Source organism: Stegodyphus dumicola, chromosome 5 (assembly GCF_044657685.1).
Source record: "Stegodyphus dumicola isolate Sdum_Otavi_A_Nest chromosome 5, ASM4465768v1".
NCBI classification, from domain to species: domain Eukaryota; kingdom Metazoa; phylum Arthropoda; class Arachnida; order Araneae; family Eresidae; genus Stegodyphus; species Stegodyphus dumicola.
In genome coordinates, this window is record NC_140772.1 from 138327881 (window position 1) to 138344773 (window position 16893).

Genomic DNA, 16893 nt, shown 5'->3' on the forward strand with positions numbered 1-16893 from the left:
GCTTCTTTTTCTTTGTACCTTCAATTTTTCCGCGGGGCAATTTTCTTTTCACTTGCTTCTGTCTCTCATTGGCTTGCCCTTGTACTTGTCGTTTTCCCACCTCTGGAACTTGTACCTGCGGTGTCTGCCATACCGGATCCTGCAAAAGATCTGAAGAGATTTGCATTTTATTACGGTCATAGAATGGTTTTATCTGGTCAATGTTTGCGGAACAGGTTTCACCATTTCTTGCCTTTAACACTACAACAGCGTGAGTTATTTTTTCTATAACATATGGTCCTTCAAAGCGTAGAAAAAATTTGGCAGTTTTATCTTCTGGTGCTGAAGAAAGTGAATGCTTAATTTTTAGTACTTCATCCCCTACTTTATAAGTTACTCCCCGTCGTTTCAAGTCATAATACAATTTTTGTTTTCTTTGTGCTACTTCCGTATTCTTTTTTGCTTCTTTTATTAGTTTTTCTATATCACCCATTTTAAATTCTGGGGCTCTTTGTTGCACATAAAATAGTTTATCTAACGGTGTTATAACCTTTCTGCCTAGAAATAACTCAGCAGGAGTTTTGCCCGTTGTATCATGTTTTGCGGTCCTAAGGGCGAAAGCAAATTCATTGACATAGTTATCCCAGCTTTTATGAAAATTTTTAACATAACTACGGATAATTTTCACTATATTTCTGTTGACCCGTTCCGCTATATTTGATTGCGGCCGATACGGGACCATTTTTAAATGACGTATGCCCAGTTTTTGGCACATGTCTTCAAATATATTACTTACAAATTGAGGACCATTATCCGATATAACTTTTAGGGGCGCCCCGTATTTTAAAATATATTTATTTAAAATAGAATCGGTAACTAATTTCGCGGAGGCTCGTTTTAAGGGAACAATTTCGGTCCATTTACTAAAATGATCAACTATAACAAGGAGATAGCGACTTTTGTTTAACTGACTTTTTGGGAAAGGGCCCAATAAATCGATGCCGATTATTTCATTTGGAAATTCGGATTTAATACTATTTAGAAACCCGGCCGGGCGGAAATTAATATAATTAACGGCTTGACATGTTGGGCCGGACTGGACATACGCCTTTGTTAACTTTTGCAGTTCAGGAAAGTAGACTGCCTCGCGTACGCGTTGAGTAGTTTTTCGAATACCAGCATGAGAAGCTAAAGGGCTGTCATGGAGCTCTTGCAGGATATTTAATCTAAGACTAGCTGGGATAACAGGTCGAAATTCGTTGTTGGAATTCGTAGTTTTTGTATAAAATAATAGACCATCTATTAGTTCGTAATGGGCCGCCCTATTTCTTATCGCCACAATATCTTGGTGGCTAAAATTTTCAGGATCCTTCAAATACTCATAAATACTTCCAAACTCAGGATCCTTACCCAGTTCGGTTATTACAGTTTCTCGGGAATTTATTGTACACGCTGTCAGCATTGCAACTTTTACGGTATTACCCTGTTCGTCTAATTTAATTCGTGACAGGGCATCTGCTACAATATTTTCCTTTCCGGGGGTATGCTTGATTACCAGATTATATTCTTGCAGCTTGAGTGCCCATCTTATTAACCTTGGGGATAAATTTTTTCCAGAGTACAATCTAGTTACCGCCGCATGATCAGAATATACTGTTATCGGTGCCTTTCCAAAATAGACTCGGAACTTTTGCACTGCTAACAGAACTGCAAGTGCCTCTCTCTCGGTCGCGGAATAGTTTCTTTGTGTTTGATTTAAAGTTCGGCTAAAAAATGCCACTGGCTGCTGATTTTGCGAAAGTACCGCTCCTACCGCATAATCCGAAGCATCCGCTGAAATTTCTAAATTTTCATCCTTTTCAGGAAATTTCAACACAGGGGCTTGCGTTAATGCTTGTTTTAATTTTTCGAAAGCACTATTGGCTTCGGCCGTCCACGAGAATCTTGCCTTTTTCCTTTTTAATTTTAACAATGGCTCAGCGATAGCCGCAAAATCTTTTATAAAGGACCTATAATATGAACAAAGTCCTAGAAAAGAAGAGAGCTTCTTTGCCGTGTTTGGAGTCGGATACTTTTGTACAGCGATTATTTTTGATTCATCTGTCTCGATCCCTTTTTGCGATATTTTGTAACCTAAATATTTTAATTCAGGGGCTGCAAATTTGCATTTTTCGACATTAACTTTTAGACCGGCCTCATTTAATAAAGAAAACACCTGTCTTAAATCCTGTACATGTTGGTCTAGATTATCACTAGTAATAATGATATCGTCTAAATAGATAAATGTGGACTTTCCGAGAACAGGTCTTAACACAATGTCCATGCATCGCTGAAATGTTGCTGGGGCGCCTGAAAGGCCAAACGGCATTCGCAAAAATGCATAAGTGCCAGACTTGGTTATAAAAGCAGTCTTAGGCACGTCCTCAGGCCTGATCCCTATTTGAAAATAACCATTCGTTAAGTCTAAAGTTGTCATAAATTTGGTTGATTTTATGTTCCTTAAAATTTCTTCTATAATCGGTAACGGATATACCGGATATTTCGTTATGGAATTTAATTTACGGTAATCAATAGCGAATCTCCACCTTTTTGGATGCTCCAAAGGATAATCATTATTTTTCTTACATAAAACCACTGGACTAGCATAACTACTTGAGATAGGCGTTACGATCTTTTTACGTAGCATATCGGTAATATGCCATTCTATAATTTTTTCCTTATTCTTATCATACCGGTATGGTTTTTGACGAACCGGCAATGCATCTCCGGTGTCAATACTATGGTTAGTAACCTGGGTAAATCCTGGAATATCACTAAATAAGGAAGCAAATTCACTTACCACTTGTCGGATTCTATCTTGCTCGTCATTAGGCAGGTGGTCGAAATTTAACCTTGGCGGTTCAACCTTTTCTACACGCACTGGTTTCATCGTCAGCTTAAGAGACGCTTCATTAAAATCCAGTGTAGCTTGTGCGTCTGAAAGAAAGTCTATTCCTAGTATTAAGTGTGCTTGCAAATTCTTTACTATAAAAAACATCACCTTTACTTGTTCGTCCTTGATACGGATGTACAAAGGTACTTTACCTACGCACTTACATTGTTCTCCTTGCGCCGCTAATACTGTTGTATTATCCGCATTATATATGCGGTATTTGCGAAAATACTTTCTAAAAAATTCTTCTGCCACACAGGAACACTGCGCGCCTGTATCCAGGAGTGCGGTGGCTGGGATATTATTCACCAAGACTTCAATCTTCGGAAGAGTCAAATTTTTCACCATTACTGTATTTAACTTGAAGGAAGAGGGGTTTTCTTGGCCTTCGGATTTCCGCACCCTCCCGTCAGCAGAAATCCGTTTTAGTTTAAATTACTTTTCATTTCCGTGCTTTTCTTCTTTTTCCACTGGCGTTGAGACTTTTTTCCTGGGTTGCTATTGAACTGTCGACGTTCGCCGGCTGTTTTTGAATGCTCGGGTTACCTTGCCCACTGATTCGCTTTTTCTCCGTAGCCATGTGCTTGAGTTTGCTGTAGTCTTGGCGTACCAAATTGGTTTCGCTGTTGATATTGGCGTCTTCTTTCGACGTCCGCCGTTCTTCTACTTTCAAACTGGATTGCTAGCTCAAATAATTTTTCCAGTGTAGTCGGATTTCTCAATTCAATAAAGTCTTGCACTTGGGGTAGTAACCTCGGCAAAATCACTTGAATTATTTCAGGATCCAGACGGTTTCCATACAAGAGCTTGAAAACGTGAATTTTTCTTAAAATAAAACTCGACATGTTTTCCATTCTTTGTTGATATATACTGAAAAGTTCTGTTTCTAATTTCGCACGATCCCTTACAACAGGGAAGGCTTTTAGTAGGGCAGTCTTGAAATTTTCGTAGGTATAGGTGGGACTTCCTGCTTGACCCAAGAGACTTCTGCCGATACATTTGAACCAGTTAAGCGCTTGGCCCCTCAAAGCGCTGGTAGCTAAGGTAACTTTTTGAAACTCGTGCACGGGGTAGAGCATGAAGTGGTCATCCAATTTTTCCAAAAAACTGGTTACCTGTGAGTTTCCATTAAACGTTGCTTCTGGTTTCATCGAAGCGCGCATGGTCTGGACAATATACCCAAATCCTTCCAGGGCGGCAGCTGGCATTTCTGGATTCTGAGCTGTTTCTGCAGGCAGCACAGGTTCTTCTTGAAACTCGGCCATGGTTATTCTTCGTCGGGCGCCACTATCAGGTTCAATGTTTCTTCTAACCTTCTTCGGAAACATACAATGACCTGACTAGAACAGAGAGCTTACTAAAGCTATGTTCACTAATTGTAGTAAGTAGACAGGATACAGACGAAGGGTATACAAAACCCTTTATTTTTTTCTTTATATACAATGACTTCCGTACTTCGGAATACAATGACCCTCCACTCGGGGTCTAACTTAAAAGATATCAAAATAAAACTAAACTCTAATTTAACTTTAGAATAAGATTGGCCTTATAATAACAGAAAGCGTATGTAGCACAGAGACTGTGAACACTACAATACGTTTAATTTATCAAGAGGATTAAAACCTCTGGCCTGGAAGGCAAAGTAGCAACTGCGTAACTTCTAAGGTAAGCGGCCTGCTTCGAACTCACGGCTTCCTCTCTCCTGCTTGGCAAAAAGGCCACACTTAAATACTTGGCGTTCGCCAGACAACTTTGCATAAACTCCTTCACGCTTATAATTCTGGCCGGAAGTAGAAAATAAGAAGTGATAGTAAAGATTTAAAATAAAATAAACGTTAGTAAAACTTAAGATCCTTACAACACAACCTTTAAACCTAATCTTTAAAGGACAGTCAAACTGAGTAAAAATGTGCAGCCACTGAGTAGGGAGATATCTAACCTCAATGGTCTCCAAAGCAAGCCATTTCAAGATGCTCGGTGCAACATCTCTCTTTCTGTGAATGGTTTCCTCTAGGTCTAGCCTTTGTTTGACATTAATCATCTCCAAATGGCTTCCGGTTGTCAGGAGAAGTTGTATATTACCTGAAATCACAAGCTCTTTCTTCATTCCCAAGACTTTTTGAATAAATCCATATTTGGTTTTTAATTTCCTAGACTTGACTACGTAGTCCCTCCAGTAGAGATCCTCCATTCACAGAAGCTTTTCATAGAGAACCAAGGCCCTCATTTTCATAATATCCCAAAAGGGTTTATTTCCTGTCAACAATTACATCACATTGATAGGTGTGGACTCGCAGCTCCTGTAATCAAGTGTAGAGCATGGTTACAGGCCTATATAATTCCTACTTAAATAGAAGTTAAAATATATTTTCTAGATACCATAAATTGACAATAGCAGCTAATATGGTGTTAAATACATACATTGTAATGGTTTTTATATTATTCTATAACTCCATTCTCACGTGACGGTAAATTGAAAACTGTCGCTATTTTAAACTGTGGCGAGGATATTTCTTATGAATGAAAAACATTAAACAATTTCACATTCTTATTAGTTAATTTTGGTTATGGTTTTGAGTTTGATTTATCATTTGGCAGTAAATGCAGTCAAACTTGGCTATTGATTGCTGATTGGCAGCAAATATAATGTGGCAAAACTAACACATACCTCTTTACATAAATTGATTTTTCATTGTAACTCTTGTTTTTAAATTTTTCTTGTGATTGGTCTTTTTTTAGATTTTAATTCTTAATGTTTAGATTTATTAAAAAATTAATTTTTTTTAGGCAGAAAGATGGAGAAGATATATCAGCAAGTGATCATATTAAAATTATTGAAGAATCAGATGGTAGAATTGCTCTTATGATTGACAAGGTCAATCAGAATGATGCAGGAAAATATACTGTCATTGCTTCAAATGCTGAGGGAAAAGCAAGAAGTGCAGCTTTAGTTCAAATTCAAGGTGAATATAAATTTTATTATTGAAATATGAGAAACAATTGTTTAAATCTCATGAATACTGTGTTGAAATATAAGAATAAAATTTAAGAATATAAATGGCTGTATGTAAAATGAAGTTCCAAATATGCAATGTGAAATTTAAATGTTAAAAAAAAAAAAAAAAAAAATGTTTTTTTTTTTTTTTTTTTTTCTAAACGTAATGTGAATTATTTAGATGAGTTTGGGAGTTTTGCTCAATTTTAAAGACCAGATTCTTCTTGTGTAACATGTATTTTAGAAAAGTTTTAATTTAAACACTATTACAAAATGTTAGAAATATGAGATACCTGACTTGATGAATCTTGATGAATGCTTTAGCAAATCTTTATGCCCAAGACATGAAACTGTCAGCTAGCACTGTCTATTGCTACAGTTAAAAATATCTGCAAAAGTAATAATTGAGGTGCATCATAAATTTCGTAGTGAAGGGGAGCATCTTAATTCATAACAAATTAATTGCAGTATAAGCGCATCAATGCTATATAAACCTTAGTGTAAAGTACTCTTTACATATTTATCATGTCCCATTTTTTTCCTTCCATATATTAGCATGTACTTATGAATTCATTATCATAAGCTTTCTAAAATTTACAGTTGCTGTAAATCAATCAAAATACATAAAAAAGGGGAAGAAATTATGATGAACAGCATAAATAATAAGAAGATTCTTACGGCAAATCGCAAAGAACTGACATAATTTTATGAAAACATTTTTTGGATCATGATAATGAAATAAAAGTGTATCATTTACCCCCAGAATGCAAATATTGAGCTACATTAACTACTCAAAAACAAACGTTATGTTAAGTATGAAATGCTGGCACAAACTCAAAAGATAAATTAGACTGAAGAGAAATCTAAAAATTTTCAGGAGAATGAAAGTATTGTTGTTGTTCTTGCTTATGCTCATTTGTCTGACATAGTCAGGCAAATCCCATGAAATTGTTGCAAGAAGTGCTAGATTACATATGTCGTTGGCAACAGCCTTGAGCACCATTCAGGGAACAGTGTGATTTAGCTCAGTTCTGTCCCCAACTTTGATGGACAGCACCCCGGGGGGACGGGTCCAAGGGTCTGCCACCCCTCTCCCCATCCACCAAACCACAATAGAGGACTTTTGGCTCGCCGCATATTTAGAGTGTTGCCATGCTGCTCTGACACTATGCATTTACAAACATCCATCCATGCCTTCTCCGAGATTCGAACCCAGGCCTTTCAGCACAGCAGTCAGTGACGCTAACCACTATACCGGTTGGTGACAGAGAATGAAAGTGCATAAGAGATAAGTGCAAGAAGTGGATTTCTGAGAATGTTCAAAAGAATTGTCCAAGAGTCATTATTCTTATTAATCTTCTGTTATATTTCAATATTTTATTTTGTTTGTAAGTTTCAATTTAATCCTAAAATAAAAAATATATATTTAAAAATAGTGCATTAAATAAATTCCTATTTGCAAGCCATATAGGTGAATAATTATTTTTTTCTTCTGGAAAACTATGAAATTTTTAATCTCAGTAACAGTAGTAAATAATATTCTTAATTCTACTTATTACTCCTTTTACACAACTGAGTTAAAGGTTTTAAAATTACTTTTATTATATTTTTGTGATTATCTGTGCTTAGCAACACCAAGAATAGTCATAATGAGCAAAAACTAGATTCGCAAATCCTTTTTATGCAATAAACTAGCAAAATATTGTTTAATTTATTTTGCAGAAAGATGGAGTGGAATGTTATTTAATTCCATTTGCACTAAAATAAGTTCTGTGTAGTCATACTGGAACTACAAAATAGTAAAATTAATTTAATTACTATAAAAACAGCTTAACTGAATTTGTGGGGGGGGGGGACGTTGCATTGATTATTCTAAAATCAGTTATGCTTGCTTTTGAAAAAAGCTTTCTTGTTATTTTGCTTTTAAAAGTATGCACTTATTCCATGGTAGAAACAATTTATCATAGTACATTATATGCAGAAATAGTAGTAAGCTATGAAATAAATGAATTTAGAAGATGAGCCTAAATATATACATTTATTGATGGATTACATGAATAAAATTTATGTTATTCTAAAAGAGTTATGTGAAAGTTCATAAGCTGTCAAAAATGATCATCTCAAAGATTTACTTTGCAACCCACATTAATTTTTTGCCATTTTTACGAGAGAGAGATTAGCTGTGATTTTCAATCATATGTTTCTTTGATTCATTCTTTATTGATTCAGTGACTTGGTTAAAATAAGGATACATATTTAAAACTTAAATTTTTAGGCTTATTTTATGCAAAATACATTTCAAAATAATAATATTGGAAATAAAGTATTCAAAATTTAGCTATTGGAATAGGAAAAAGTGCATAATTATTTAAAAAGCGATATTTTCAGATTTCTTGCACACAGTCTTAGCCTTCCAGATGGTACAGTAGTTAGTGATGCTGACTGCCATACTGATGAACCCGGGTTTGAATCCCAGAGAGGGCAAGATGTTTTTAATGTATAGTGTCTATGTGGCAAGGGGACAACCAAAATACACTACAAGCCTAAAGTCCTCTTGTGTGGTTGGTGACAGAGAAAGAGAGGTGAAAGACCATTGGACTGCCTCCTGGGGTGTTCTTCAAAACTGGGGTGCAGCTGCAAGTTAATGCTGCAGTACTATGGCTGTAAAATCGATGGTGTAATTTTGATGTCCCATAGAATAGCTGACTAAACTCATTTGAATATGAAAATTATTTTGATTTGCAAATAGATATAATTTTTGTTTTTTCTTTTTTCTCACCCACCTCAGTCTTTTTCTTTGGTATTTCCAATAAATTATTCTTAATGATTATTGATTGGTATCTGAACTTATTGATTCCATTGAAGAAACTACAAGCAGGAAGTGACATATGTTTGACATTTCTTTGGCAAACTGGTATGACATTCAGAAATCTCTTTTACATTTAATGGAGATCATTCACTGCTTACATAATTAATCCAATCTGCTCAGATAGTTTTACTAGATCTGTCTCAGTATTCTCATCATTATTCTAATCTGAATGTACATCCTTATTACTCATTTTAAAAAGCTATTGAGTGTTATGTTAGAATATTTCAGTTCTCTCTCTCTCTTCTTCTTCTTCTTCTTCTTTTTTTTTTTTTTTTTGAGATGTTGAAAAATGTAAAACACAGTTATAACTATTAAACAGTTTAAAATGGTGTACTCTTTTGATTAGGCATGTTTCTACAAATCCATAAAATGGTGATAATTTGACCTTAATGTTTCAGTATGAGTAGTCACATAAATCTGTGGCTATTGGCTCAATTTTTATTTGTAATTTCGATTAGATTCCGTTATTAATTATGTCCATTTCTTTTGCTGTATTGTGCTGCTTACATGTAGTGCATTATTAAAAATGGTGTGTGGCCTAAAAATATTTCTTTTGTAGTCTTTTTATTACTTTTTTTTTGAAAAATTTATCAATATATAGTGTTTAACTGATATCTTATTTACTGGATATAGAAAATGGTTAAAAAAAAGGGGTATCAATGTCACAAACACCCGGTGGAGGATAGAAAGCATTGTGAAAATATGATGGACCATTTTTAAAATATCTTTACCAAGAAGACTGTAGTCATGTACAAAAAAATATTTAAGGTAATTGATTGGATAATTCATCTAAAGTTTTAATAAATGAATCAGAGGAAATTTTATAGGTAATAAAATTTAGATTAAAATGTTGAAGGAGAGAAATATAGATCATATGAATATTATTCATTTTTGAAGCTAGGTATTCTCCTGCTGGCATTCTGAATTTTGTTATTCCTAAAGTAATAATTATCAGATGTTTTCAATGACTTATTACTCTCAAAAATTATATAACCATAAGATACTGCAGCATTTGTAATTTTCATACTCAAATTTCACGGATTCTTCATTTTGGTTATGTTGACTTTGAGAGATTGGAATAATGTTTCTTCTATTTTGCCATACAGGAAAAGGTCAAAGATACATTAAAAATTACTGTTAACTGAAATAATTATAAAATTAAATTATAAAAATAAAAATGCTGATCAAAAAAGGATTTACTAGGAGAAATTTTAGAAAGAAAAAAAAAAAAAAATTTGGTTGCAGGTAATAGAATGGTTCTTTGCTTTATTCAGTGCTAATTTTTCAAAATTTTCTAATTCAAGGAGGGGAAAGTACTTCAGTTTTACATAAAGTAATTAAAAAAATTATAAAATTTCTAATCAAATTTGGTACAATTATGAATAAAAGTCTTCAGTGAGTCGAAGATAGATACATGCTTATTCTTAGAAAAGATGTGCACAAATTGAAGTATTCAAATTGTTTGTTTTCTGCATACAGAATTTTGTATTTCTTGCTTTTGGTAGCAGTTTAAGGCTCACTGTGTCCTCTGCAGCTTTAGTGCTGAAAACTACCAGTATAACTAACTACCAAACTATCAATATTGAGTGTATTATGAAACTACCAGTATTACATGATCTTAAACCCTCAACCATTGACAGAGCCAATTTATTGTTTTATTATAAATAACAAAAGAGCTAAAAAATTATAAAGTTTGTCTCACCTTTTCACTTTACATTCCAATCCAAAGTGCCGAAAACTACATTTCAGATTAAAAAGAAACAGAGGAAAATTACAGATGTTAGCAATATGATATTTCTGTGGCAGTTTTAGTATGTGAAGCTCATTATTGCAAATGAAAATCAATTTTACTATGTTAGTTAAACAGTGCTTCTTGATGTGTTTTAGAGTTGAGAATTGACATTCATGATATTTTTTAATTATTTTTTTTTTATTTCTTGTAGCTAATTTGCCACCCCTTCTAGTTGTTCATCTGAAGCAATTACGGCACTTGTCTTATTCTTGTTCTGGCTCTGTATTTATGTAGCTATTTAGGACCTTTGCATATATGCTATAGGAACTTTATTTCATTATAACTGTCAATTTGGCAAAGAAAGTGAAATTTTGAAAACAAGAAGAAGAATCTATTTGACAAATACTGTGCTCTTTTATGTTGTCCATTCACTGTCCTTTTGTTTTTAAGAGATTTTATAACATCAGTATTTAGTTTCAGGTAATGGAGCATATATTTTCAAATTAGAATTTTAGTTTTTTAAGAAAAGGGATAGATAATAAAGTTCCTTCTATAACTGGTTTATTTTTTCTGACGTTCAGTACAAAAAAACATTAACATTCGGTAATGACAAATTCTTAGATATTCTTAGAAGATAAACACAAATTCTTAGAAGATAAACACAACTAAGAGTTACTGTTGCAGTATGGACAAATATGGCAAAAACTTTAAAAAGAAATAAATATTGTTGGAAAGACTCAAAATCGTAAGATGTTAAAGAAGAATTAAATCCTTGGAAATTGATTATGATTTCAATATGAAGTTTTCAAAAAAAAAATGTGGCACAGAACCATAAAACTGTTCTAGTTATTGATAATTTTCTTGCTTACATTCCAAATCTCTAACAAAATTTAAATATGCAAAAATTGCTTTTTTCTTCTTCCCTCCCCCCAAGTACTTCTCCAAATTGCAACCATTGAATCAATTAATGATTTGATATCTGAGTTGCAATGCAAAAAAATATTATAGTGGTTAATCATGTGATACTTTTAAGGCTACTATTTGTTTGCTGGTAAAAGAAGAAATTAAATAGCATGAATGCAATTTTAAACTTTAACTTCAGTTTTCTGGGTCATTTTTAGGAATATGACTCTGTCTTTACACATTTATTTACTTTAAAATCTTCTATAACTATCAGAATTTGGGTAAAACCCGTGAGACAAAATTATATACTGCTCTTGTCAGCAACACTGTGCAGTGAAATTCAGTTGAATATTTGAGCTGAGTAATGATGGATCATTCTGTTCCATCAATGGATATTTTCTTCTTTGAAGGTGTATTATAAGGTGAAAAATGTCAAGACTGAGCTAAAATCATGAAAACTTTATTTGAGTGGCACTGGACATCGTTTGTGCACATAGATTGGCCTCAACAAAATCCTGATCATAATCTGTTTGAGGATATACTACAGAAGGATCTAAGTGGTTTAACTTTTCTTGCATCCAAACAAGAATTTTGTAGAGTTGTTGATGCAGCTGTTGGTAGACTGCATAAAGTTGCTGAAATAATTTCATAACATTGCATTCTTTATTTCATGATAAAGTGATCCAAGAAATTATTAAAATATGACTTTTTTGGGCTGTTGGTAGACTGCATAAAGTTTCTGAAATAATTTCATAACATTGCATTCTTTATTTCATGATAAAGTGATCCAAGAAATTATTAAAATATGACTTTTTTGGGCTAGGAAGTATTTAACTAAGGAAAACTATAATATAAATATTAAAGAATTAATACTTTTTATGTTTTTATTTTAAATGAAATTATTTTATGGTTTGAATTCATATTATGAATTAAATAATGAATGTGAATGAATAACCAACCTGGCTCACTGTCTTTTGGCATATATCAGCTTTGCAGCTTAAGACACTTATTGTTCCTATAACCTTTGTAGTATCTTTGAAGAATTCAAAATAGAATTTGTTGCATTTCATAATTCAACTTTTATTAATAAAATGAACTTTTGTAGCATCTTTGACGAATTCAAAATAGAATTTGTTGCATCTCATAATTCAACTTTTTTTAATAAAATGGCATTGACTAGTTAAGTTTCATTCTGTTTCTGAGGTTTAACATAATATTAACATAATATTTAGTTTTAACATAATATTATTCATATTATTTATTATAAACTAAATGAGTTCAAAATCCTTATTAGGAGAGCTCTTTAAGCACATTAAATTGATAATAGATAAAAAATAAAAGATATATGTGGCATTTTATATTGCTTTCTATTTTTTTAAATACTTTTTGTAGTTTTGCTTCTGTTTATGTGATTTTACTATTTCTAGCTGTCAAGAAGCCAGAAATTATATCCTCATTGGAACCTTTAACTTTGAAAGATGGAGAAACAGGCCAACTGAAAGTCAAAGCTACTGGACAACCTAAGCCAACAATCAAATGGTATTGATCTTCAAATACATAAGCTTGAAAGGGCTTTAATTTTTTTAATGCTTACATTGATATGTTTTTAACATGTTAACTGCCTTGCACATTTTAAATGGTTTACCAACAGGAATTTTTTTTTATTATGTGATGTATATTATGTTGAAATACACTGCCCTCCAAAAGTTAAGGAACAGGATGTTTTTTGTGTCTAATTTGAGAATGAAGCAACATAGAAACAAGAAATTTACAGGACATGCTCACTAAACAGCTCTTTAATGAATGTGACATAGAATTTTTCTAAAGTTCAACACAAGCATGAATTACAACAAAACAAATTGCACTCTTGGCAGAGAAATCCCATCTTGGAGAAACAGTATATCACTTTTTTGAGGAAAAATGGGGTGGTAACATTACAAAAAGGGGTCCTAATATGAATGTGTCCACTCCTAGCTGCAATATATTGGAAGCAGCAATGTTCCATGCTGTCAATTAAGCTGTCAATCAGTGAAATGGGGAGCAATGACCAGACACAGTAATCCTAGTTCAAGCTCATCTAACGACCTTGGAGGAGGACTTAAGCAGCAACCTGTCTTCCAAGTTAGTCCCAAAGGTACTCTATCAAATTCAGGTCTGGGAATTGAGCTGGCCATTCTGTCTGCTCCATACTGTGACCCTCAAGCTATTTTTCAGCAACTCGAGCTTGGTGCAATTGCACATTGTCGTTAATCAGAAGAAATCCAGGACCATTAGCAGCAGCATACAGGAAGACATATTGATCAAGGATCTCGTCTCAATAGCTCACATCGATCAAAGTTCCTCCATGGATCACATGTAGGTCAGTGTGACCACCAAGAGATCCCAGCCCAAACCATTATTCCACCACCTTTATAAATGTGTCTTTCCACAATGTTGGATTGGTTGTATCTGGCACGTTGTTCCATCCAGATCAGCTGACGACTTGAATCACTCTCCGGTGTGAACCTGGACTTGTCTGGGAAGAGAACAGATGCCCATTGTTGACTGGTCTAGGAGATGTGTTCTCTTGCCCAACATAAATGAACTCCTCTCTGTCCTCGGGTCAAAGGAGACACAAACAGCTGGTCACCTTGCATACAGACCTGTGTTGTGTAGGTGCCTGTGCACTGTAGTAGCTGAGATTCTTGTTCCTGTTGCCACTAAATGATCTGCCATGAGCTGAGGCACAGTAATGTTACTTCTCCTTCATGCTGAAAGAGCTAAATAACAGTTTCCCACAGGTATTGTAACTGTAGGTCTGCCTGGAACAGGTCTTTGACACAGATTCCTCGGATTCAAACTGATTCCATAGTTGGTAGACCACACTACAAGAGACATTGAGACTTCTAGCAGCGTCAACTTGCTATATCCCCATTTCCATCCATTCGATTGTCCGCTACCTCAGTGATTCGGGCAAATGATTTCTCTGGACAGTGATAGATTCTGCTGGATATTGTCATAATAACAACTGAAGATCAACACTCAAAAACAAAAATTACAATTTTTGCATTTTTTCTCCAACTCCTACATAAGTATTCATTTCTATAAAATAAGTATGGTAGTTATTATTTTTGCGCATATTTTCTTAAACTTCATTACTCTCATGCATATGAACTGTAAATTTAAACGATACTCACATTTTTGTAATGGTGAGCTTTGAAAAATGTGCTATCCCTTAACTTTTGGAGGGCAGTGTATTATCTACAGAAGATAAAGTGAGTTATATAATTGTGTTTAATCCCTTTTTCATGGTGGGGGATCACCAGTGACCCCCCGAGATGCTGTAGGCCATTTTTGCAATTTATTATTTAAATTTTTACGATTTATTATTTTTCAAACCATTGTAGTAACAATGGTTATTATTTAAAAATTTATCAGTATCGATATTTACTATAATTATGTATTTTTTCTATTGATCATGGCACCAGTCATCACTGCCCCCCACAATGCTGTAGCCAAGTTGGCCACTAGTGATCCCCATGACATTCAACGTGTTAACCATTGTCTGGATAGAAAATGTGTCATTGGTTAAAAGTAATCAGTTTTGAATCTCAAAGTAAATTATTTTCTAGGCTAAAGAATGGTAAAGAACTGAGGCCAACTAATCGTGTAGAATGTATTGAAGAACCAGATGGAACTGTTGCTCTTATTATAAAAAATGCAAGACCAGAAGATGCTGGAAATTACACATTTATTGCACAGAATTCTCAGGGTGAAGTGAAAAGTTCTGCTCCTGTAGTGATTGAACGTGAGTATTCTTTTCTACCCCTCTATAACTGAGAAAAATATTTTCCAAAATATCAGTTCTTAATTGTTATTTGAAAGATTGACTTCTTGCGCTCTGTTATATAGAATAATATAAAATGTTGGGAAAATAATGTTTATGTGTTTGTGTGCTGATTGGGATCTCTTTTTAAGTGAAAAGTATTTTTGGCATATTTTTGCAGTTTACTCAGAATTAAAATTTTTAAATGTTAGGCAAAGGTAAATTCATGAAATTATATTAGTCATTTAAATTTTATATGAATTCTCAAAATGTTCTGTTAGTGTTATATGATAAAATATTTTTAAATTTTGCTAATCAACAAAGCCTGTATTGCAGTTTTGTTGTCATTAAAATCAAAAAGACAATTTTTGTACACATGCTGTGCACCCAGTACTGTGTCAAGTGGATAAGTTTATCTCAGTATTAATGAAAGAATATTGGCTAGATTTTTTTGCTTTTATATGTCATTAATGCTTGTTCAGATGCTTCTCTCTGTTTATGTTCTATTCACTTTTTGTTTTATATTCTTTTGAAACTAGTTCCCCCCTCCAGGTGTGAGGAATGGGTATACTGCTACTAAATTATAAACTGGTGAATTTTTGGTATTATTTCTTTTCTGAGAATTTTTTGCTATCTATCATATACTACCCAGGGTTTGTAGTCTATCCTTTGTACTTTGATGAGCCTGTCATATGAAACACTTATATTTGTATTGATTTTAACATTTTCATTATATTTACTTTCCCTTTTTTTATATAAATTTCATTTTTAATTAGTTATTTTTTATGTTTTATGAATGTTTCTGTAGTACCATTCAGGGATTTTAGGCATTCCCAGTTCATACACTAATTTAAAACTAAAGTGGGTTTGTGTAGAGAAAATGAATAATTTTTTCTTACTAAATTAAATTTAAAAAAAAAACTAATTGGCTTTTTATTAGATAAAGTATAGTCAACAACAATTTGTTTGTGGAATTTTAGGTTAAATGGAAGAAAAAAGGTCCTTAAAACTTTTATAGCATTCATTCATGTATATTTTAGGAATCTGTACATAACTAGAGAGAGAATAATACTTTAGAAACTGTCAGCAGTTACCACATTAAAAGTACACTATGATCAATTTTATATTCGTGCATTAATCTCATATTAGCTATAAATGTAAAATTTTTATGTTTTTTGTTTTACATATTGTGTATAGGAGACTAATTTCAACTATAAGTTGATATTTATAACTGATTGCAATTTATTATTTAAGTGCATTGTTTCTCACTAAAGATGCATTGTCATTGATTATGCATTTCCATTATTAAAGTAAAATTGAAAATCATTGTTCTCTATTTTACTTTATGAAAAATGGTACAAAATATGGTGAAAGTTTAACAAATAATAGTACAAAGTTTAGCAGATATTAAAGATTATGACTGGTAAATAAATCATATAATTTTTTTAATGTAAACAGGAAAGTTGATATATTATGTCACAATCTGAATGCTGAGGCAACTGCTGAATTTATTAATAATGCATGCAAATGCAGTAAGCTATTATATCTGGGGACTAGGAATACTAACCATCCTTTTTTGAAAAGGACAGTTCTTTAAATAAACTTTCCTGTCCTTGTCCTTTTTTGAGTTCAGAAAAAGTGCCAAATGTCCTGTATTTTGAAATCAAAAATCCCTTTA

The 16893-nt window shown here is 33.2% G+C and overlaps 1 protein-coding gene across 5 annotated transcripts in view; it reads left to right on the forward strand.

Annotated features, from left to right (window-relative positions):
- The window catches only part of LOC118190192 (protein Obscurin-like), a 735887-nt gene that overhangs the window by 595506 nt on the left and 123488 nt on the right, over positions 1-16893 (forward strand). For all 5 annotated transcript variants that reach the window (XM_085817109.1, XM_085817110.1, XM_085817106.1 and 2 more), the window contains 3 exons: positions 5699-5874; positions 12838-12949; positions 15022-15197. In XM_085817109.1, coding sequence (XP_085673235.1) covers positions 5699-5874; positions 12838-12949; positions 15022-15197 — 464 coding nt within the window. The remainder of the gene's footprint in view (positions 1-5698; positions 5875-12837; positions 12950-15021; positions 15198-16893) is intronic.